The sequence below is a fragment of the Hippoglossus stenolepis genome, chromosome 3 (assembly GCF_022539355.2).
Source record: "Hippoglossus stenolepis isolate QCI-W04-F060 chromosome 3, HSTE1.2, whole genome shotgun sequence".
Lineage (NCBI taxonomy): Eukaryota > Metazoa > Chordata > Actinopteri > Pleuronectiformes > Pleuronectidae > Hippoglossus > Hippoglossus stenolepis.
The window spans coordinates 17,205,127-17,223,158 of NC_061485.1; the positions used below are offsets into that span (position 1 = coordinate 17,205,127).

Here is an 18,032-nt window from a genome sequence, read left to right on the forward strand (position 1 = left end):
AAGGAGGTCATATCAATAAGAGAGTTCTTTACACAGCAAAGATTCAGAGCAATTTAAAAGAGTGCGACAGAGATATACCTACTTGTTAATAAGCTTGTGGAAATCTACCATTTAATGTGCAATATGTCTCATCTGTTTGAATAAATAGCGAGTGATAAATGTGGACGAAGGGGATTTTACATTTCAGGGTCAAGAAAATGCAGATAAAAAACATTATTAATTATTGTGAAGAGACAGTCATTGCAAGTAATAAAAGTAATGAAGACCTCCGACTGGAGAGATAAGTGAAACAGAGACAGAAAGAGGGTAAAGAGATATGAGTTTGGTGAGAGGTGGGTCACAGAGCTGCAGGACTATTTCATCTCAGCCATCCCTCACTGTATATTGCACGGCCTCACAGACACACACTCATCATCCTTCATGAACCATCTCAACATCACCATCATTTCAAGTGCTGCCTAAATCGTGCACCTTTCTACCACATTTTCCTCTACAGAGACAGTGCAGTGTTGTTTAATGATCTTCATCCTCCTTCTTTTTTTTTCGGGAAAAACCGAATACACACACCAAACTTCATCGCAGCCTCCATCTATTAGTCGCACTTACCCGTGCAGAGGATCGACAACAATGGCCCGAGGGTGAGTCATTTTTCCTTCGATGAGGGTTTTGCGTGTCTGTGAAGCCTTTTCCAGCCGAGCCACGCTGATGGTTTTCTTGGGCCCGTCGTCCGTCCAGTACAAGTTGTCGGCCATCCAGTCCACAGCGATGCCCTCGACTGTGTGGATCCCTGAGACGCAAACACAGAATGTGAGTGTGAAGTCTGTTTCTGCAGCACAGATATGAACATCGCTCACTCGTGGCATAACTAAAAAACACCTTTTTATAGTTTTAGGTTTAAGCCTTGATCTCATACTGGATCACTGCCTATTGATGCATATATAACCTTTTGAAAACAAGCTTTTATTTCACTGGAAATGAGTGCGGTGCGATGAAACTCTTGATCTAAGTAGTACTTAACATTAAACAGACAAATATGGTTCTGTTAACCAGGGTTTAAGCTTGTAAAATAATTATAAAGCCTATGGTTGTTTGTCTCCTCTCGTAAACCTGTAAAAAAAACTCATTTACAGCCAAAATCTGGGCCAAATCCTCAATTTGTAACTTAAATGCCTCCTTGCATGAGCAAATTCGGTGTCAAACACAGAGCGGAAAGTCTGAGTCATTGGTTTCACACAGTTTTCTGCCTTGGTTCTGCCGTCACACGATCAAAAAGTCTCTGCACCAACCTTCTTTCATAATAGTGTCTCTCTCCGTCCCGTCAATCTTCTGTCGTCCAATGATGAAGCTGGTGGCGTCGGCAAAGTAAATGAACTCGCTCTCGGAGTGGAAGTCCAGAGCTCGGGGGTTCATCAGGTTTTCTATGGGGATCATGTACTCGTCCGGCACCTTGGCGTTCATGTCCATGCCCCTGATGACCCCCGGGCGACCTTTACCGTAGACCAGGAAGAGCTCGTGTTCGGGTTCTGCGGCAAAACAAGAAAACATGGGAAAAGAGAAAAAGAGAGTAACTTAGATCTGCATTTGTGTGTGTAATTGTCTGTTAATTATAAAGTGGTTTGCTTTGACAACGTGACAACAAGCAAGCCCAGCAGAAGCCCTAAATGAAAATGAAGTCATTTTCAATGGAGAGGCAGAGGAGTAAAGATCGCCTCTCGTTAAATCAACTGTGTTGTTTTCAAGGACAGTCTCTTCTCTGACGGCGGATCAATATGAGGCTGTTAATGGTTGATAGAATATTAAAACACTTGTTAGAACAAGCTGAATCAGGAAGACGGCTTTACGCAGGGGTCGGTGGGGAGCTAGAGAGCCAGACTAAGTTATGGTGCAGCTCAGCTACTTTGTTCAGAGCTCTTTTCCAGTCTGCAGCTCAGGGGAGGAGTGCATCCCTCTTACAAACCTCAGCAGCCCTTGGCTTTAGGTCAACGGAGCTGAATGTCTGCGGCTGCCAAGTTTATACTTACAGTTGCTCTAGGAAGACGACCACATCCGTTGTGGATGTGCTGAATCGATGAGGACGAACCCCACAGAGCAATCAGATGAGCTCGAGAAACCCTGACATGATCCAAATGTGCGTTTGAATCGATTTAAACTGGATGTGAAAATGTATAGTGTCAAAATAATGTTTTCAGTGTGTTTCTTCTAAAATAACAGGCAAAAATCATTTATTCTTTACTTTTAACTTACAGAAGGTCTGTGCTTAATTTCCAGTTTGTCTACTAATGTTCATTTAGCTGTTTGAACCATTTATCGGTTACTTTTCACCACATTTGTGTTAGTTTTCAGGTGTGTCACATTTATCCATTACTTTAATTGAACTATTTCAACTGTTAATCCATTAATTTTAACTATCTTCATTTAGCTGATACTCATAGAGATAAATAACCATTTATTCATTACTTTGCTTTATTCATGTATTTATCGATTATTATACTGAGTCATATTTAATATTTTAGGTTAGGAATCTGTTTCAATCTTTTATATTATAATTAGCCAACTCTTTATACCTCTTCCTTGTGATATGGCTGACAGAATAAATTTGTATATTACTTTCAAATTACCTAAGCTTCCTCACTGTCTAAGAACGTACCACCTGGCCACAACATAACCACCAGCTTAAGTACCAGCATCACTGGTTTGGAATCACTGCTTCAGTGAATGTTTGAAAGAATCTTAACATGACTGGACTTTCTTTGTAGACGATTTGAAAGAAGATGTGTAGATTTGCAATTGCTAAAACGTAATCATTGATTTGACATTACATTAGAAGTCCTACTCACTTTTACAGGACTTGCCATCGCTGCCCAGACTGAATCCCGAGCGACAGCGGCAGGTTCGGGTCTTGTGGCCGTTTCCCAGCAGACAGATGTCAGAGCAGCCTCCGGCCTTCCCATTCTGGTCCACCTCACATGCATGGCTCCGCACTGGACACCAAGAGGGTGGCAAGTATTAATACATCATTTAGCTGTGCGTGACACACTAAACTGTGTTTCTGTATGTGTGTGCGTGGCCAACCTGGAGGCTGACGTCTCTGGTGGTAGACGTGCAGCGCTCCTCCCTTGTCCACCCTGGTCACCACTTGGTAGTCTGTGCTGTTGAAGCGATTGACCCTGATCACGCTGGTCTTTGGCTGCATGTTGGCATTGTCTGAATTGGTGGCGTACAGATAGTTTTCAAACACAGTCAGGCCGTAGAGGTGCTCGATCTGAAAAAGAAAAATGGGAGATTTTAACAATCCAACCACTAATGAGAGTTGTGTCACAGCATGACGGTAAGACTGTTCTGCCTGTAAAAACAAATATATAAAGTACTTTATTCTCTTAGAAGTTAAAGTTTAATATGCTCCCATAGGGACAGTGTTCGCATCAGTGCTGCCTTTGTGTGTTAAATCTTCACTTCAGTTGTGCACATGTCTTCTAAGAGCTATTTTCAGTGTTGAACTCTCCTGCAGCACCTTCATACAGTTTCTTGTCTGATGTTATGTGTTAATATGTGTGTAAACATTAACACAGACAAATGTGTCCTGATATATGAAAATAACCAAAACCATTTAGACAATGCCCAAATACAACATTTAACCGAATTCTTTATGTTCTATATCAGGAGACGAGAGACACTACTGCATGAAGATGTACTGTTGCCATGGTAACCTGCATTCAAATAAACCATGTGCACTGATGTGGGACTGTGTTTAAACTGTTTACCGTAACTCTTCTTGAAGTGTCTTGATATACAATTTCAAAAGCCACTCGCTCAGAAACTGGTGTGTTGCGTGACAAAAGTATAAAGTGGTTTTGTAAAGCGACAAAGCGTCCAGAGATTTCACAATAGACACGGGCAAACTTCATCTGAAAAGACAATCAGGAGGACGGGGACTGTCAGATCTGACTCAGTGTCTCCAGAGGCGGCGTCCTCACAGCAGCGGCTGAAAAACCTGAGGCAGGACTGCGATCTGTCACAGCAGGCTGTAAGGAGCTCAGCGGGTCGTAGAGACACAAACAGCCAATAAGATACACAGTTATTGACAAAGGCTGGAGGGCAAAGCTCTGTGAAGGTGACACAGTCAATTAGAATGAGAGTGTGAGGAAACATGATATTGCTCTGTGTCACCTTTACTCACAGATTTAACCAAGACAAACCAGACCAACGTTAGCCATGAGAAAAAAGCTATAGATTGGAGCCTGAATGTTTTATTGGTTGGCTGATTAAAATTGGCCGATATGAGCTGTTCAAAAACATATTATCTGCATTTATGTCTGCTTATGTGAAATCTTTTACAGTATGAAACTATTCAGAAAATATGTGCATTTATTGTTTTTTTTACTCAATTAAAGTGCTATATATTTGGTTGTAGTTGGCTTTTCATTGTTTGTAGGGATGGAAAACACAGCCAAACAATTTTCATATCAGTCGATATCGATAATTATCATGATAAATTTCAATTATTTCTTTTATGTCACTGACTTTGATTCTGAGTGAAGGTTTTGGTTTTAAACTTTTCTTAATGGACAGAGAACGACAAACTCATTCATAAATTTGATGGTCAAACTAAAGCCTCAATTACATTTACATTACATTATTTATGTATATTTAAACCAGTGTATTTATGTCGTACATTTTTTACTTCCTAAAATCGATATCTGCCCCTCAATCGAGCTTTAGTGTTGATTTCACACAAGAGTAAGACACTCTCTTTTAAACAACAAGCCCTGCATCTCCATTTGACTTTAAAAAAGTCAAACTTCAAGTTTCCCCTGCAGCTTAAAGAGACCAGTTAGAAGGAGAGACAAATGCTGCAGATAAACCAGCCCAAAAAGCAGCATCATCAATAACCACATAACCTGAAGGCCTTACTAATGCCCTATTACAGGTACACACACACACACACACACACACACACACACACACACACACACACACACACACACACACACACACACACACACACACACACACACACACACACACACACACACACACACACACACACACACACAGGTTTGTGTGTGTCCTTAGGCTTGGTGAGTAAATAGAAGCCATTACTTCTCCACAGATCACAGTAATAGGTTTAAGAGCCACTGTGCTTCAGCAGCAGCGCAACATTAACAGCCTCGTTATTAGACACTATTCATCAGCAGCTTCAATGAAACACCAAATGTCGACCATCTTCCCCCCGCTCGTAACTCACCGGCCAAGAACACATAACAGCAGCTCACAGGAGAAACATAAGGTGCGTTATAGATATATAGGGAACTTTACAGCCCAACAGACTGTGATTCAGAGCATTATGAATAGCAGACAGAAGGGCCGTAAATTAAACCCAGATTATCTCCCGGCTGATGGAAGGTAAATTGGAGTGTGGCGTGTGTGCAGTACAGCTGCGTTCTCACCAGCAGGCCTTGGATGATGGTGTGTCGGTTCTTGCCTTCGTAGTCCACCACCTCGATGTAGTCCAGATAGGCATCGGCCCAGTACACCAGCCTGCTGACGAGGTCCAGCGTGATGCCATGCGGGAACACGATCTTACTGTCCACCAGCTTGGTGCGGTTCTGACCGTCCATGTCGCAGCGCTCCACCTTCGGGATCTGACCGTAGTCGGTGAAGAACACCTTCCTGAGGACACAAAAAGGATCAGACCTGAGCAAGGATGGATAGTTTGATCCTTTTGTTACAACTGAATGACCACCCTGACACAAGGAGATCATTATAATTTAGCTTTTCAGGAAGCAAAAGTAGAAAGGTGAGAAAAATCTCTGGCGCCAGACAGCAAGTAAGATTTCTGTAATTTCTTTCAAGAAAAAATTTGGATTATTTGCTTAATATCTTTAGGTTCGGGTTGTTATGTTTTTTTTTTCCCCCATCTTTATTCAAAAGCAGATGAGAAATCCATGAGCATTACTCATCTGCCTCTGCACGCATAAGGAGAAGAGTCAAAGCAGGAGTTCGGATAATCTGTCCAAGCAACAAAATATCTGAGTGCAAGTGTACAGTTTGAGCACAAGCAGAGCAAATCTAAGAACAAGCGATGGTTATTTGAGTCCAGGTGCAGGATTTTGAGTAAAAGCATTAAAAATAAATACCTGAGGTCTACAATAGATAGACGAGCAATATTCTGAAAAAAACACATTTCCTCTGTAAACCTGCAAATAACAAATCATGCTCACAGTAGATCTATTACTACATCTTTTTTTAATTGGCCTTAAAGCTGGAAAACAACAGTCTCATCACCATCCCAGTAACCAGGAGAGGAAGCCAAACAGAAATATAACAATCCTCCTCTTTGTCAGTTTAACTTACGGTGAAGACAGAAGCGTCAGTGTGTGAAGGGTTTTGTGTTCACTAATTTAACAGAACTACAAAAGATGATTTTCGCTGTCATGGTGTTATCATTGCCGTTTCTCTCTCCCTCTAATGAAACTGCAGACTACGACAAATAAAAAAAATATATATATACGAAAAACAGCCACGTTGAATCCCTCTGACCTTGTTACTGGAAGAACCAATTACAGCAGAGAAAATTGCCTGGAATGAAAAGGATGCATGTAGCTCAAAGCAAATGTGTGCACACATACACATTCTCACATTGGAGCAGTCAGGGGTTTTTTTTTCTTTCCAAACACAGCTCTTCGAACACACACACACACACACACACACACACACACACACACACACACACACACACACACACACACACACACACACACACACACACACACACACACACACACACACACACACACACACACACACACACACACACTCCGGAATTCAGCTGAAAAGTCTAGTTATAAACAAAGGAGCCAAAAAAACAACATGTTTTTACAATCAGGACCGACACAGTCAGTGCGACACAATGCAAACAGAACATCTGTGCTCAATTACTGCAACGTCAAAACCTCCATTTAGCCCCCACCCCCCGCCTCCTATTCAAACTCCAAAGTTGGGTAACAATGACAGACGACAGGAGTCTGACTTCACTTGTGAACCATTAGTTTGCACGAAAGACTTGGATCTTTATGCATTCAGGAAAACTAGCACGCATACATAAGAGGAGCCTGTCTCTGGATGTGTGTGTGTGTGTGTGTGTGTGTGTGTGTGTGTGTGTGTGTGTGTGTGTGTGTGTGTGTGTGTGTGTGTGTGACAATAAGTGTGCTTTTTAAACTAACCCCATCGTGGGGTCGAGGGCGATGCCTTTAGGGTTGTACAGCTCCTGGTCCAGGAGGGTGACACATGTCTGCCCATCCTTGTCACACACGAAGATCCTGTCGTCCACGTCATCCACAAAGTAGAAGTTTCCGGTGAGCCAGTCGATGGCCATCTGCTCCACATCTGGATGGAGGAGGTGGGGGTGGGGGAAGAGGGATAAGGAGGGGGGTAAGGCATGACACGGGAGGTGCAGGGGGAAGCAGAAACAATGTTTTCAGTACTAGAATAGATTCATTTTGACTGGAACAGAGCTTGAGCGTGTGATGTTGTTGTACTTGTTGCAGATGGTTGAGAGTTTTAACTCATCGTCATGTGATGAAGTAAATTAGTCAGCAACACTGTGCAGCAGCTACTTCAACAGCTTCAACACACACACACACACACACACACATACACAGTAAAAACGTTCAGGTTTTTCCTGACAAACGAGATGACAGCCAACTACAATAAACAAGTGTCCAGGTAATGTGTCTGTCATTCAAAGTCACTCAGACAGACAGAATATGAGACGGGCTGTTTGCTGCTTCGAGGAGTGCGATGTTGCCGTAGCTGAAACTAAGCGACGACGAAAAGCGTGTGGTTTCCGCTGGGTTTATTTCTCCGAGGCTCAGCTCGCGCCAAAGGCTAGTGCCCCACCCGTCGTCAAAAAATCAAACACCTGGACGCATGCACGTGGTACCACACAGGCACTTAGTGGAACATAAACAGCCTGCAGAAGTTCAAGATAGACATGGCTGGGGAATAAGAACAGTGGAATGCCACTGAACTATCCAAACTGGGCTGAATCTGGTGCAAGACCACATGAGGTTGGTTGGGTGGGGGGATCTGAAGGAGGAGAAAAAATAGTGAAACAGAATAACATGAGACATTAATATATCCCTCTCTCTGGTTCTTGTTTTCCCACCTCTTCCTTCCTTTCCTCAAACACCAGCTCAGCCGCACAAGTCTGAGCCAAGGACCAGAGAAAGAAAGCTATTGTGAAGGCTGAAGGAAAGATGGGGGGAGATCATATGTCCAGAATTGTGAATTTCCCGTAACGTATTTATTTAACCACAGTCCTTGAATATAATACTGTTTCTACTTGTACTACATGTATCATTAGAGGAAATTATTTTCTTTCTATTCCACGTTATTTACTTTGCATACCGACATCTTAAAACTCTACAATGAGCAAATACATGATGCTGATGATGCCTGGCGATACAGGCATGACTATACAGAATATTCAACTATCCAGCATTATGTAAAAAGGTAACAATCAGCTCCATCTTGACCAGCTACAGTTGCTATATGCTGCCACCAGAATATAGAATATTTTAACTTTTGATACTTTTAAGAAATTTTAGCTAATAACACGATACACCTCTAAGAAGTGTTTTCTTTCTGGCCACTAGGGGGCAGTGTAAAGAACTACGTTTAAGTTTTTAAGTTGTTGTTAGCAAACATGCAACAACATATAGCAACATTAGCATTCAATCAAAGTTGTGTTTGAGTCTACATGGAACAATTAGGGTCAATATAAATTAGTTAATTGATGCCAAAGTGAAATGTCATCAATGGCAGCTGAGACAGACTCATGATTGGCCGAGCATGTGTATTGACAAAACCACGCTACCATGGCTACATTCCCCGATCACTACTGCGCAAGATAGCAGCGATCGTATCTGGGATATTTTTACTTCATTTCTAGATGGTGGGAGGAATTCCATCTTTATATACAGCCTATGGTTTCACATAGTCATCATGAGCATTACTTATATAAAAATAATAATTATAAATGATTTAACATTTTAAATGCAAGATTTTTACTGAATTGAGTATTTTTACACCGTGATTTTGCTAATTTTACATATGTAAAGAATCAGAATACTTCTTCCAAAACGGAACATGGCACCTGTAAATATTGATCTTTACATGGGCAAAGAAAACTATACCTCTGTATATGAGCTAGAGAGAGAAAGTGTGAGTGTAGAGGAGGGACGAGGCCTTCACCAACCACACGACTTGTATTTTCACAGCTGCCATGAGCTCTGCTCTGCACAGGCCTGTCCTCAAACACCTCAGATAAATAGGAATAAAGTGGTGCTGCAGGAGTCCTTGATCAATGATCATGCTGTGCTCAGCGCTAAGGGTGGAGGTCTAATGTTGTGGTGTGTTTACCAGGGTGATCGGGTCATTGTGCCGATTTAGGGGAAAGCAGGGGATCGATTTCTACAGAGAGAGAAGAAAATGGGGTGAGGGAAATGACAAAGCAGATTCCTCAGAATAAGACCACAATAAAAGTGTGCATAGTGAAAGCTAAGCAGCTATGGACCAATAAATCCGACTGTAATTCCAGAGCAGCTCTCTCTGTTTAGAATAACTGACACATTTTTCTGGGGAGCAAAGGGAGGGAAATGGCACACTCTCAAATATTTGGGGTTTACGTAAAAGTGGAAAGTGGAAAAATGCCGATGGATGGAGAGGAAAGGAAGAAAAAGTGAGAGAAAAAGACAGAAGACACGAGAAAGCCGAAGAGAGAGCGAGCGAGCGAGAGAGAGGGATCTGATTTCCACTAGGGAAACTTGGCCATTGTGCAGCAGCATTTCTGAGGTTTATGGGAATCAGGGGCCGTGTTCCCAAAGGTGCTCTTAATTTTTAACACAGAGTTCTCTGTTTAAACGCTTCCAGCTGCTCAACAACACACTGATTCACTGATTAAGCAATGGATAAACAACTGAGGGGGGGAAAGAGGAGATTGTGCAACATACGACGAGTGTGCTAAAACCCCAGTAAAAAAAGAAAGAAAAATGGCCGTCCCCTTGCTCTCTGACACCTCCTGCTCTCCATTTCACTCCACTTCTGCTAAACAGAAATGCCGGAGACTTTTCTATCTCCTCCCATTCTCCTTCCTGCTCTCTCCTCCTCCATGCATCATCCCTGCATCCATCCCTTTTCCGTCTGCTCCCCAGAGGTGGGAAAACAGTCTGGATTCATTAACTGCAGCTCTGACTGTCTGAAACTATGCTATAAAAAAAACAACAACACAGAGTAATTGAAAAAACAGCAACGGCTGCCTTCTCCATTTTTCCCCCTCCTCCCCTCTAAACAACATGTTTTCTGTGTGTTTTCGTATTCCACGCTCCCGTAGCGGTTGCCTCGATAATGTATGTTTGTTAAATGAAGCAATTCTAGGCAGAGTTTCACTCCAGTAACTATATGAGGGAGCTGAAGTGTCGGGCATACATCTTCACAGGCACCCGCGGCTGGAACTACGCTGCTCACACAGGGGATCGATAGTCTTGTAAAATCACTATAATTCCTTTTAATGGAGTTAATGCAGCCTTGGTACCTCTGAACTGTCACATTACTGTTCTGTCAATTTATCATGATCAACTACTATATTAACTGTGTGTCATTATATTCATATGTCTACATTTATTGTTGTTAATTTGTTCCCTTTTTTGTAATATACCTTTTGCTAGTTTTATATTTTTATCCCAAGTCTTTGTATTATTGCTAACGTGTTCTAATGGATCTATCTTATTTGAGGCGACTGATTTTATTGTAAAGCAGTCTGAGCTGCATTTTATGTATGAAAGGTGCTTTATAAATAAAATGTATTGTTATTATTATTATATTACATTTTATTGTATTGCTTTTAGGACCTGTTTTCTGTGAATGAGCTGCGTTATGTTAAACAGAGTGCACTCCTAGATGTTGCTTAGTCATGAGCGATTCTGTATCACCCTCTCTGTGTGAAACAGGAGTTTTCTCCCTCGGCCAAGAGCTTAATAGCTGTGATAGCTTTCGCTTCTGATGCATTAAAAACCACAAAGACAAGTTCGACTGACTGAGAATCATTTCATTCCTCACCTAAGAAAAATACCTTGCTCCACAACAACTACAACTGTGATTGAAGCTTTAACACATGCTCATGCACTAACCCAACCCCCACTCGCTTTCTGTGCCAACACTCCCCATCTGGAGAAAGCATCACATTGGGAAACAAACAAACATGAACCTTTTGGGCTCCAAATGTGTTTTTTGTTGAGGTCGGCCACGGCAACAGGACCAAAGGAAATAAAGTGGATAGACTAGTTTAGTCTTAGACTTAAAGAAAACATGTCATTAATAGTTCAGGGTTAATGTGTGTGACGGGTAATGAGGAGGAGGAGGAGGAGCAGGTTTAAAGCTGAACTAGAGCATGTGCTGGATGTAGAGACGATTTGAAAAAGTGCTGACTGGCTTGCCTTTTAACAGCACATGACCTCTTAAGGAGATTTCATGCCAGTGTCTGTGTTAAGCAGCACACTGTGCAAGCTCACTGTGCAGGGGTGGGGGCAGGTACTGTAGCTCTTACAGTACAAGCAGGGAGGAAGAGGGGCTTAGTGACAGGGAGAGAGGGATCAGTCCTCTTTTGCATGTGGGGCATCAGCGTCGACTTTTCACTGAATGAAAAGTGAAGTTAAACGATTTCCTCCCAGGGAGAGCTCTGCAGCTCAGCAGCCCTACATCTGAACTGACTTTCACCAGGGACATATGTGTTAAAAGGTTGTTTGGTTCCTGCATCAATAAATCATTTGTCACCTCATGTTACAATAAAGCCATTTTCAGACATGAACAGTTTGCCTTTCACCTATAAGGAACGCAACAGGAGAATGTCCAGGTCAGTCGGTTCACAACAACCGGAAAATGTCTGGAACATTGGAAGAACATGCAAGAAGCAGGACTTGACATATGCATTTTATTTGCAGCCCTTATCGCCAAAAGCTCTCGAATCTCACCGTCTTTCCAGTTTAACATCTTCATCTCTGCTTTCCTCTTTTTCATTCTGAGATATTTGTATTGTTTGTTTTTTCAGTTTTGCATATATCGCGTGTCAGAAACGTTATCAACACGCCAACTTGTCTATTGTAAATATCTTGCTGTATTGTCACATGCACTCTCTTGGACATTCTCCAGACATTTCCTAAGAGGTTGGCAGAAAAATGTCCTTAAAGTTCGGAGCCATTCACTGCACAAAATTCAGGAAAATGTCCTGACTTCAGTGAATGTCTGAAGGCAGCTTGAATGATGTCTGAGAAGCACAGCACAGTTAGAATGGATCTGTTTTTCTAAAAATAATAATGAGATTTTAAAATAAAAGCTAAAATGAGTGGATGGAAACCTAAATTACATTATTGGTATAATTAGCCTTGTCAGGTATAGAATGAGAGAAAGTGTCTGTTTCATGAACTCTGAAAGCTGAAACTAAGTGAGAGAGTGAGAGTGCGAGAGGGAGGAGGGGGGGGCGGAGACACATCTGGACAACTCATCTGTAGCATACTGAGGTCATGAGTCACCCCAACCGCACACACATCATTTCCTGTATGTTCACCCCTCGCCATTGGCTGCTCCCTCGCTCCCTCCATGTTGACTGTAATCATAAAGCTGCTCCTCCCATTCTGTCACCCTCACACGCCAGCAGACTGCCCAAAAAGATCAAGCCCGCTGTCTGCGTCTGGACAGCCGCTCCAGATTATGGACTAGAACAGATGTGAAAAAACTGCACTTTGAGATACATGTATAAAAGGATTTTGTGCTGACGCTCAGCATACTGTTGGGCTTTGGCTGAGTGGTCAAAGGATGCACATATTCCTGACAAATCCATGTCAAAATAAATACTAAAATGAATGCTTTATCCACTGTTTACAGCATATCCAGCCCCCGTTTGACTCCAATATGGTTGTTTTTATTCTGAAAAACATTCAGAACCAGTACACAATTTTACATGTGTACTTGCTCGTAAATACGGCCAGTTCTTCTTTTTGTGTGTGTGCACAAAATGCATCTATCTGTGTGTGTCTGCACATGAGCACCACAGTGTATGTATGGGTGTTCATGTGTGTGTGTGGGGGAGCAGGCGTGGAGAACCCAGCTGAAGCTGCTGGAATTTCCTGCAAATTCTTCTGCTCCCTAAATTGCAGAGTCCAATGTGAGCCGAGTTACAGTTGCACGATTACAGCGACAGTGATTTTACATTACTCTCATCACACTCATTAAGCACAAATGCATGTTTCCTAAGGTGAAATCTGTATATCGCTGATGTAACTGTCATTTTTCTTTTTGTAATTTGGAGATGGTGTTATAATGGCATGTTTCCCCCATCAGCCTGATTGATTAAAAGAAGTACCGTGTAATTTAACAGCAACACATCCGGCGTTTTCGAGGCTTAAAATACACAGAGATGTGCATCAGGCTCCTTCGTCTTATTACGGCGAGGGATGCCAAAATGCCTCATGCATAATTTCCATTGTTCAGAGCTTGTCTGATATCATCTGGACTGAAATGAACATATTTCCGAATGTCAGCTACACAACATTGTGCGTGCATGCGGAAGACAGAGCCGCCCGACTGTCATCATTCGGCCTTTTCATTTTCTCTGATGGTCTGCGTGGAAGAAGTCATTTCTGTCACGTTCATGGGAAAGAGATGCGAATGGAGACGGGCTGCTGCACATTGAGCGAATGTGTTCAGTCACAATGTCTGCAGGCAAAGAACAGATTCAATACAATGACTGTATGTCTGCATTAATCTTGTGTAGAGATTAGAGGTTGAATTAAGTGATTGTGGTGACAACTGGGGAAGGACAGGGGCAGAATAAATGTAAAGATAAGTGAGCGCATAAGTGCAATGTTGTTTTCATTCAAAGCAAATTCCTTTAATTGCAGATAAGAATGATACTGCAGCGAGAACAAACCATCTGTCCACCACTTCCCTATAAGATAGTAAAATGAAGCACCTCTGTTGACGCTGTGAGGATGAGGGTGTTGTTTCCGTTGCTGCTCTCCTTCTGACTCACTGAAAACAAGCAGGCCAAACAAATCCGGCCGTGACTTGGCGAGGAGCATGCAGAGTGTGGGTGTGGCAGCTTCAAACGTGCAGGTGATCACGCATTGGCTGCATACACATTTGCATTTAATTCCACTTCTTACATCTGCACCGGCTCTCGCACTCAGCTTCATTTTTTTTTTTTTGGGACGAAAGAATCTTCATTGACTTGTGCAAACAAAATTTAGGTCATGGAAAAACCCAGCTGCTTTTAATGTCTTACCGTCAAATATGACTCACAGGCTGTGCATGAGCAAAGAGAAGCTAGGGACGCGTCTATTCCACAGGGATTGATGTTTCGGTTCTGGCCACAATTCTGGGCTTTTTTTGCCCACCTGTTATCATTTAAATTTAAAACTGAAACTTATTTAAAACAACCCACAGACAGATTAGGAAAAGAAATATGTCCATTCTAGTTTGGAGAGTTCGGCAAATTTCTCCCCGTTAGATGAATGAGGTGTTTGAAATGCAAATTTCATCCCCATCGCTTTTTAAAAGGATAATTTGTTAAAAATGTTGAAGAAAAGCAGTTCTCCTGTGTTGGTGTGACAAAGTTCATTGGGTGTTGTGGGAAGTAGATCTCCCTCAAGTGTGGGTGAAGAGTACCTGTGTGTTATGGCTTGAATTTGAATGAGTCATGGTTAGTTAAACTTTTCTCATGAACTGTGATGTCAAAAAAAGGTTTGCAGCATCATTGTTGAAGTTATGCCTGTTTCTATTCCATCCGTCCCGCATATTTGAGGTTAGTTCTGAATGGCAGGAGGCTAAGCAGGGTATTCCAGATGTCTATCTCCACAGAGATGCTTTGCAACTCCCCTTGGAGAAATCCAAGGAGTTCTCGGGGCACATTCTCGGAGTTTTGGATCTTCCTCTGGGGTCTCCTTCCAGTTGCACGTGCCCTGAGAACCTTCCGATTGAGGCCGCCCTGGAGGCATCCTAATCACATACCTGGACCCTCAACTGGCTCCTATCGATGCAAAGAGGCAGCAACTCTGCTCCCTCTGGATGTCCTTACTCTTCACCCCATCTCTAAGGCTGAGCACAGCCACCCTAAGGAACTAAATTCAGCCGCTTGTATTCACAACCCTTTTTTCGTTAGGTCACTGCCCCAGACTTGACTCAGACTTGTCACAGTGGGACGAAGCCGACAGAACCACATCGTCTCCAAAGAGCAGGAACACGATTCTGAGGTTCCCAAACCAGACACGATGACCTTTGTGTGGAGGATATGGACAAGGCACTAACTTCAGTCAGACAAAGATGGCTACTAACATCGGCCCTGGTTTCCTGTACCCTCGCATTAACCCACAGGCTCCCTAGGGGATACGGTCATAGCCCAAGTCCACAAAACACAGCACTACCAGTACCAGCACTCGTTTAAGTGAGAAATCCACGGCCAGGATTTTCTGCGAACAGTGACTGTGATACTGGCGTAGTTTGATTGACAGGGTGTTGCACGAATCTGGATGAGTTATTTATGTGGCCAATATTGTTGGGCATTTTATGCTGAATGTTTTCATATTGTGGACTGTGTGGTACCCTGAGTCATCACCCTACCTCATACTAGTGCCCCCATTGTATTGTCTGAAATATCATATGTTGAAGACCCCCTTGGTGTGTGTTAAGTTGTCTGCAAAGCAAATGTGTAAAAGTTTCAGCTCCAGCTGCTGCAGGTGTAGTGTATCTTTATGATCCTGCTGTACACATCACTTCTATACTCCACTTAATCCAAACTTGCATGAAGAATAGAAGAGTGAAATATACTTTTCTGAGTGAGAAGATGTGTTACTTGCTTGTCACACACAATTCATTGTGAGTTATGTACAAATACAAATTCTATATACGTTATATGAAGTGTGGTGCAGGTCTGAGATGTGCACATAAACAACCCCACAGCCAGAAACTGGAGGATTCAGCCTGAAAAAATTATGTTTGACAGATTGCTGCTGTGTGGCCACCAGTGATGGAGAGTGCCTCTGGCCTTTGTCCCATTAGAAAATCCTGAAAACTTGTACACACACACACACACAGAGATACTTTGGGTGAGGCGGCATGGTGTGTGTTATTATGCATTATGTGTAAAGAATTGAACTGTGTATTATTGGCCCGTGCAGATCATAGTGTGCTGACTTCTGTGCTGCTGCTCAGTGAATGCCAGTTAGACCATTACAGTGTAATTTAGAAATGTTGTGGTGTACTCACGGTGCAGGCTGAGGGAGATGTTGATGACCCTCTCCTCTGCAAAGCTCTTCAGATTGGGGATCTTGGCACATTTGAGGTGTGTGGACGAGGGGGATTCCCCGACGTGGATCCAGCAGACTGTCTCCTCGGCATAGAGGAAATCCATGGCGGTGGTTTGTTTGGTGCTGGTGGACAGCAGGCTGTGGAGTGTGGTTCCACTCAGAGAGGTGGCTTGGATGTTCTGGGAGTTGGCGATCAACAGTACAGGCAGACGATCTACTGGTACTAGAAAGGTGACATAAATGACAGAGCTTAGAGTAAACACGAGGAACTTGAACAGAGATCGGTCATTCAGTCCTGCGGGTGTGTGTTGGTACTCACCATTCTTGGCCTTGCAGGAGCGGTTGTCTGGCTGAGACAAGTAGCCCTCCACACAGGAGCAGGTGTAAGAGCCTTCAGTGTTAGTACAGGTCTGACTGCAGGTCCCGTACACTGTGCACTCATCAAAATCTGAACCACAAAAACCACAGATTGTGTTATTGCTCAGTTAAAATAAAAAATAGTTCAGAAAGCACAGAGGATTAATAAAAAAACATAGACCCTTCCACAGATGATATATAAAACTGCTGATTAAAAAGACTCACTCTGCTTAGCGAAGCATTATTCTGTATTCCATGTGTCATGTGTTTTTGCCAGGTTGAGTCTGTGATTCACTTATTGTGTGATAATTCATTGGCTAGGCTTACATAAGCATCGCTCATCGCTGCCAGTCAGTCCTCTGTGAACCCAAATGACTACTGAGATTTCAGTGTTTCTAAACAGGCTTTTGTGGTAAATGCCCCACACTCCCACGCCCCCTGAGCTACCCACTGAGTGCTCGGCACGTGGCTGAGTTTCTCAAAAAACCTAAATAAACAGTGGCGCTGCAGCTTTGGGGGATGAAATAACTGCAGCACTGATGTGGAGTTACTGGACAGATAAGCGTGTAAGCCACATAAGCTTATGTTTGCTGCTGATGCTGCACAGTGAACAACATTTTGCACATATCCAGTGGGTTTCTCATACTGTCAACGCTGCAGTTTCCTTTTCATATAAATATATTGAAATATAAAGATGAATCATCTGGCATTTTTCTATTGCGACTTATTGATTACAGTTTATTCTAAATGGCAGGCATCACTGAGGTGCTTACAAGAACTCACCTTTACACATCTTTCCATCTGCGCTGATTTCATAACCACCTTTACAGTAACAAGCGGGCCCTCCAGGAGTCACTGCACAGTGTTCCTGACATCCCATGAGCGTGCAGTTGGATATGAACTCTGAAGATAGACACAGAAGAGGGGGGGGAGAGAGAGAGAGAGAGGATGATGAGGCAATGAATGCAGGAACAAGGGGGGAGTGTTTATTCATGTTTATTTCCTGTCGCCCACATTGTATCGGGCTGCAAACACAGACGACCGCGGTTCTAAAGGGAAGTGGATTTGCGCGTAATTATGTAATAATCCATTTAACATTCCGCTATAAACCCACAAATTATACTGTGATCTGTTAAGTTTCATTCATCCCACTTGGTGCTATCTGGCAGACACAGAGCTTACGACATGCCTGTAGGTATCAGGAGCAGGTGCCGCTGAAGCTGCCATTGTTCCCTTTTTTGGAGAACATTTAGAGCTCAGCTGGGAGCGGAGGTGCATTAATTGTTGACGTGTACGGCTAAATTTGAACAATGCTCC

The 18,032-nt window shown here is 42.8% G+C and overlaps 1 protein-coding gene across 2 annotated transcripts in view; it reads right to left on the bottom strand.

The window, feature by feature from the left end:
- LOC118104959 (low-density lipoprotein receptor-related protein 1) overlaps positions 1-18,032 on the bottom strand; it is a 100,853-nt gene that overhangs the window by 46,564 nt on the left and 36,257 nt on the right. For both annotated transcript variants that reach the window (XM_035152283.2, XM_035152282.2), the window contains exons 4-12: positions 17,499-17,618; positions 16,678-16,806; positions 16,318-16,581; positions 7,224-7,386; positions 5,448-5,670; positions 3,073-3,262; positions 2,838-2,981; positions 1,287-1,523; positions 607-787 (exon numbers count right to left, since the gene is read on the bottom strand). In XM_035152283.2, coding sequence (XP_035008174.1) covers positions 607-787; positions 1,287-1,523; positions 2,838-2,981; positions 3,073-3,262; positions 5,448-5,670; positions 7,224-7,386; positions 16,318-16,581; positions 16,678-16,806; positions 17,499-17,618 — 1,651 coding nt within the window. The remainder of the gene's footprint in view (positions 1-606; positions 788-1,286; positions 1,524-2,837; positions 2,982-3,072; positions 3,263-5,447; positions 5,671-7,223; positions 7,387-16,317; positions 16,582-16,677; positions 16,807-17,498; positions 17,619-18,032) is intronic.